Source organism: Lottia gigantea (genome assembly GCF_000327385.1).
Source record: "Lottia gigantea unplaced genomic scaffold LOTGIsca_39, whole genome shotgun sequence".
In the NCBI taxonomy this organism is placed as follows: domain Eukaryota; kingdom Metazoa; phylum Mollusca; class Gastropoda; family Lottiidae; genus Lottia; species Lottia gigantea.
In genome coordinates this window covers 513742-519855 of record NW_008709333.1, presented here as the reverse complement: position 1 = coordinate 519855, position 6114 = coordinate 513742, and the positions used below count along the sequence as shown (strand labels likewise).

Sequence of the window (6114 nt, the reverse complement as noted above, 5' to 3'; positions counted from 1 at the left end):
CACAAATTTCTTTCTCAAAACCATGCAATGAAACTCTTTAAAACTATTCTCTCCTATAAACTACGGAGCAGTTTTCACAAGTATAAAATCTTCCAAATATTCTTTTTCAAAAAACGCTTAGATCTCTCTCTTTCTTGGAATAAAATTCACTCCAATATATTAAAAAAATGAAACCTGAATAAAAAACGATGATGATCATAAAAACTAAACGGTGTAGGCCGCAGGGACCTGAGAGACGTCTTCTTGTTTTGGTATGTCATAAATCTCTGCAAATAGAGGAGGTAGGCTGATACGATTCCACTGTACGCGATACCACTTCAATAACTCATTATGCTGGTGACCGAGAGTTCTTAATTCCGGGAATTTCATGATGATCGATGCAAATAGATTCTCCTCCGTTGAGTGGTTGCGACTGACTTGTAATTTTAAAGCTTCGATTAATTTATCTTGAATCTGTTCCACGCCTTTAGAATCAGACAGACCAGGACGATCTGAAATTAGGCAGATATTAAAGAGTTTAATTTAAGGTGCTGACATGTGTTTATGATATAATGTCCTCATCAGGACAAGGAGTTAGTCCACGTTTAATTGATGAGAGTATCATGCTGTTGATACATGTTTCAGATACAAAACCCTTATCAGGACAGCTTAAAGCTAATAAGTTGTAAACTGAAACACCATTTCATATGAACAAAAAGATTAACGCACAGAAAAAGGCTTCAATTTCATACAAAATATAGTGGATATATAAAAAACATCCTTACCAGCAGTAGCAAGTACAATACCAGTAAATAACCCAACTTCTGTATCGTTAAGATTGAGATGATTAAAACTAGTTGATACATCAAACAACGAACTCACAAACGCTGGCTGTAAATAGAACAATATATTTATTACATTACAACAATTGCAAGGCAAATATTCACCCTGATTTACCAAATGAACTCTCCTGATCAACCATAAAACTGTATGACATGAATAGGAAATGCACATGTGCTGAAGAGTTCATTACAAGGTTAAGGGGTATCAAATGGGTGACTGACACACTATTACAATTTACTCTCTTCAATTCTCTGAAAAAGGAAAACAAAAATTCATATGGATTATAATATGATTGCAATGCAGCATCATTAAAGAAACTTACTGAAAAAACGACAGACAACTCATCCTTGTGTATCATACTTCCGTCTTCGAACGTGACTAAGTTTTCATTACGATTAAACATTCGACTCATTCTTGTTAACCAAACCTCAAAAAAACCTGCTTTAATTAATATCAGCTGATCATCTTGACTTAACTCTGAAAAACCTAGAAAATAACACAAACAACATTTAATTTAATCCTTGTAAGACATTTAGATGTATCACAGAACATTAAGAAACAAGAGTTTTATGGATATAAACTTCAATTTATTATTTGAACACTACGTTTAATCACTTACCTGTATGTGTAATGAAACATTGTGTTTAAATAATAAATACCGGTAGAAGTCTATATCCATAAAACTGAAGAATTGATGATTGTTATACTTCCTCATGTGTGAAAAGTTCATTAACTTCTACCAATGTTTTGTCAGCAGACACTACCATCGAGCCCCAATCCAGGGGTTTCCCTATCCCTTAAACTAGGGTAAAAACGACCTACTTGGTACACGTTTAGCGAACTCGACAACACTATGAACTGAAGGGGTAATTAATTTAGCTAGCTGACACCACATGGAGAGTCTCTGGGCCTCCATCTGTTCATCTGTGAATTGTAATGCTCCATCTGTACATTCGATTTTCTCTACCTACAAATTAAATATAATATTTAAAATTTTGTCTTATTGGTACATTTTTTTAAAGGCTGATTTGCTTTCATAGTTGACAGATCTTTATTTTAGTTGTCCAAATTCTTAGCATGAAATACTCGCCTGTTCACTTTAAATTACTGAAAAATAAGTCTAAATATCTGGGCTCTTACTAACATTCAATTAATACTAATATAACACTTTCTCAGGAAATGGTTTTAACAGTTCTCTCACTGTACCACCACCAGTGCCCTAAATGGATGAATGCACTTGCCTATGAAATTTTTGATAAAGATCTTCAAAAATTCTTACCAGAGTTGCATTTTTTCTTGTAAAATTTTTCATCTTATCTTCAGTGACAGCACAATGTGCATGATGGGCCTGCGAGATACTGAGAATCACATCATATATAGCCAGTTGTTTACTTTCTAGCGCCGTCTGTTCCTGCAAGTTGTCTGTAGAACTCACTCTTTGATCATGGTCTTGACTTTTTGATCTTTTTGGCACTCTTCCATAACGTACAGCTTGAATGAATAAATGCATGAATTAAATGATAGCTCTAGATCCTACTGTCCTGTAAACTGGACTTATCAAATGAAATAAGAGTTATACATCTTACTCTCTGAGTTTTAAACACCATATTCCCAACTGAATGAGGACCATTAATGCGAAGAGACATAAAGGCCTAATAAATACTAAATTTAAATGCTTCTGACAATAAAAGTCACTTACAATCACGAGACATTCCAACAGCGAGACATTTTTTAAATCGGCAATATTGACATCTGTTCCTATTCAATCTAATAACTGTACACTTTCCATCTCGTAAACATCGATACTCAATCTGCTTCTGTATACTACGTCGAAAAAATCCCTGAAATAATGATTTTACTGACAAATCAACAAAATTTCATATTTTGTGCATAAAAAAACTTAAAAGTGATGTTACACACTGGCAATGTTATTGTCATATGCTTTAAACTTAAAGGTATTAAAACAGAACTTGAAACATCTTGTTACTCAGAGTCTTACGCTGTGCAATCTTCAAACAACTGACCTATTTTCAGGCTTATCTCTATGATAGAACTCGTAGTAACAACATGTTTTAGGTTCTGTTTTAATATTTCTATATCACTCTATAATTGTTGTATTGAGCACTATTTTAACAGTGGTATTTCTATATCACTCTATAATTGATGTATTGAGCACTATTTTAACAGTGGTATTTCTATATCGCTCTACAATTGATATATTGAGCACTATTTTAACAATGGTATTTCTATATCGCTCTACAATTGATGTATTGAGCACTATTTTAACAGTGATATTTCTATATTACTCTACAATTGATGTATTGAGCACTATTTTAACAATGGTATTTCTATATTACTCTACAATTGATGTATTGAGCACTATTTTAACAGTGATATTTCTATATTACTCTACAATTGATGTATTGAGCACTATTTTAACAGTGATATTTCTATATTACTCTACAATTGATATATTGAGCACTATTTTAACAATGGTATTTCTATATCGCTCTACAATTGATGTATTGAGTACTATTTTAACAGTGGTATTTCTATATCTCTCTACAATTGATGAATTGAGCACTATTTTAACAGTGGTATTTCTATATTGCTCTACAATTGATATATTGAACACTATTTTAACAGTGAGAATATCTTATTATTGCGTTAAAGTTATATAACTTGGGAGTTCAGGGTATAACAATTTCTCATATTTACACGCAGAGTTCAAAATGAATTAAAATGGTGTTTTACGTCTTACTTTCCTGCTCCATATTGGGTCGCTCTGGGTCAGAGTTCAAGGGCTAAAGCCAAAATAAATACCTACCTTGCAGCCCTCACATGACGTAACCCCATAATGATATCCGGAGGCTCTGTCCCCACAAACTTTACATGGAATAACACTCTGTTTATTACTGTTACTATCAGCAACCATTTTACTTGGCTCTTCTGTAAAAAAAAAAATTAAAATTCTTGGATCATAAGGTACCTGTATGTAAAAAATCTCAAGTCCATTTAGTTGGGAAATGTTTCTGTCTAAAATTTGACACATGGGGACAAGATTAAATCTTTATTATGCAATGGACAAATGTACTTGACATGACTTATTTCATTATGAATTTCAATTACAAATTTGAAACAGGTCTTTGGCAATAATTTCTCTATAATGTAATTAAATCCATGAGCAAACCATAAATTCTTTATCTAATGAGCTCTAGCCAACAGCTTAAAGATCAGTAAAGTCTAAGAAGCCCTATACCTATCTCTAAGCTTGACAGTTGTTGGGTAAAATGATATGAAATGATGTTGAATTCAAACACTCTAAACAACATTGCTACAACCTGCCTCCTCAAAGGTTCAATGAACAAAAATATGAGTTAAGTAAGAAAATAATTTGAAAATTGAGCTAATAAACCCAGAAGTAGTATAAGCTTATTCAATAAACATGTATTTTGAAATAGGATATCTATATATTTAGAGTTTCTTTAAGCAATTGTTGGACTAAAAGTGCATTGAAAAATTCTGAAAATCAATTCTTTTTTTTAATACTTTCAATCCCTCATGAATAAGAATGATTAGAAGGAAGATGATTTGAAAATTGAGCTAAAAAATTGAGTATAAATTAATATATTTTGACATCGTATTTCGATATTCAAATTTCTTTGAGCAATTGTTGGACTAAAATTCATTGAAAATTTCTGAAAATCGATTTTTTTTTTCAATAGCGGATACTTTCTATCCCTCATGAATAATACCAGCAATGATTATTTGAAATTCAACAAATAAATAATTCATAAAATAACCATTACATTGTGAAAGACATAATTAAATTTCAGCCTATTCTTCTCCTTTCATTCAGAAACCAACATCAGCGAACGTTGACCTTAATTTGAACCCTAACTTTATTGTTCCCTTAATACAAGATAACATAATATTATCTGAGAGTTGTATGGGAGATCTATTGATGAGGTTCAAGGCCAGAACATTTGTCATATTTTGTATTTCATTTCCCAATGATTGTTATTCTTCACCATTAGACACTTATGGCACAATTCATATAGTGAAGCATTTAAGTGAAATTTCTGGACAGGAGGTAAAAATGCAAATAGGCTTACAGTGGTTTCCCCCCTTTTCCAATCTTAAGCTGAGAAACTCCAGTCACAGAGTGACATTAGGTGTTCTGGAAGAACTGTATTAGCAGCACTCAGTAGAATAATGAATAAAATAACTTTTGCAACTACATTCAAGGCAAATAGATCTACTGCCTACCTATCCGTACCGGTATGTCATAAGAGAGACAGGGGATGCTTAACCAAATGTCCCCCTACCATTCTCTCTTTCAATTCAGCTTAATTTTCTTCTTTATTTATTCATCCAACCTGTTAGACTTTTAAGTTTTGGCTTTCATCATAAAATTTAGACAAGCCATTAATGGATAGAATTACGAAGAGAATATATTCAGAGCCTATACTCAAAACGACCACAATAAATACAAAAAAAACAGAGAAATATAAGCATACCCTTACTAATAGGAAGTTCCTACCTGACATTGCGGGTAATCCTGATGTTGTTGATGGATTTATTTCCCCTGTCAACGCATAACTCGATGTTGATGCAGAATCCATGCCACTACCACTTGCCACCATGCCACTTTGTAATGAATCTGATGTGGTGCCAACCACTTCTGACATTTCTGGCACTGACATACTTCTGCTCAATGCATGTTGAATGGTGCTCAGTGTTGTCGTTTCTGGCAGATCAGCAAAATTTTGGAAGGCGTCTGCAGGGAGATTTTTAACCATAATTTGCACCGTTTCTGCATCCAACATTCCAGAATTTGAAGCCGATTCCTGCTCCTCCATTCTGACAACTTGTCTGCATCGAAACCTTAAAATATTGATCAAAATTTGTTTATTTTGTGTATTTTTAGAACAAAGAAATGTGGTTTCTTTTTGTTGTCATAAAAAAAATCATCGCGGTCGTTGACCCCGGATGACAGCGAGTTATCCTCCAAGAGTTGCCTACCTTGAATCCACTAATCCACTAAACGTTCCTCATAATCCAGCTAAGATTAATTAATCCCGATTATCACGATAATCCGCACCAGACCATGAAACGTGTGTACACAAATCCCATTCACCAAAACAACAGAATGCAGGTCAAGATGGCGGCTGTTTCAGGTCTATCAATCCCACAATTCACTAGAATATTATTTATAAACAATGGATGGAGAGCCGTAGCTGAAAATAATCTTATTTCAATGTCAAGGCCGAATATCTGCCCCGCCAAGTT

At 33.4% G+C, this 6114-nt stretch overlaps 1 protein-coding gene across 1 annotated transcript; it reads right to left on the bottom strand.

Annotated features, from left to right (window-relative positions):
• Positions 1 to 204: 204 nt before the first annotated feature.
• On the bottom strand, positions 205 to 3757 carry LOTGIDRAFT_122023 (hypothetical protein; the record flags this gene model as incomplete). Its single annotated transcript, XM_009059397.1, has 7 exons — positions 205 to 491; positions 765 to 866; positions 1141 to 1308; positions 1645 to 1789; positions 2102 to 2313; positions 2522 to 2603; positions 3650 to 3757. 7 exons carry the CDS (start codon positions 3755 to 3757, stop codon positions 205 to 207), a joined length of 1104 nt encoding a protein of 367 aa, XP_009057645.1.
• Between the last annotated feature and the right edge of the window lie 2357 nt (positions 3758 to 6114).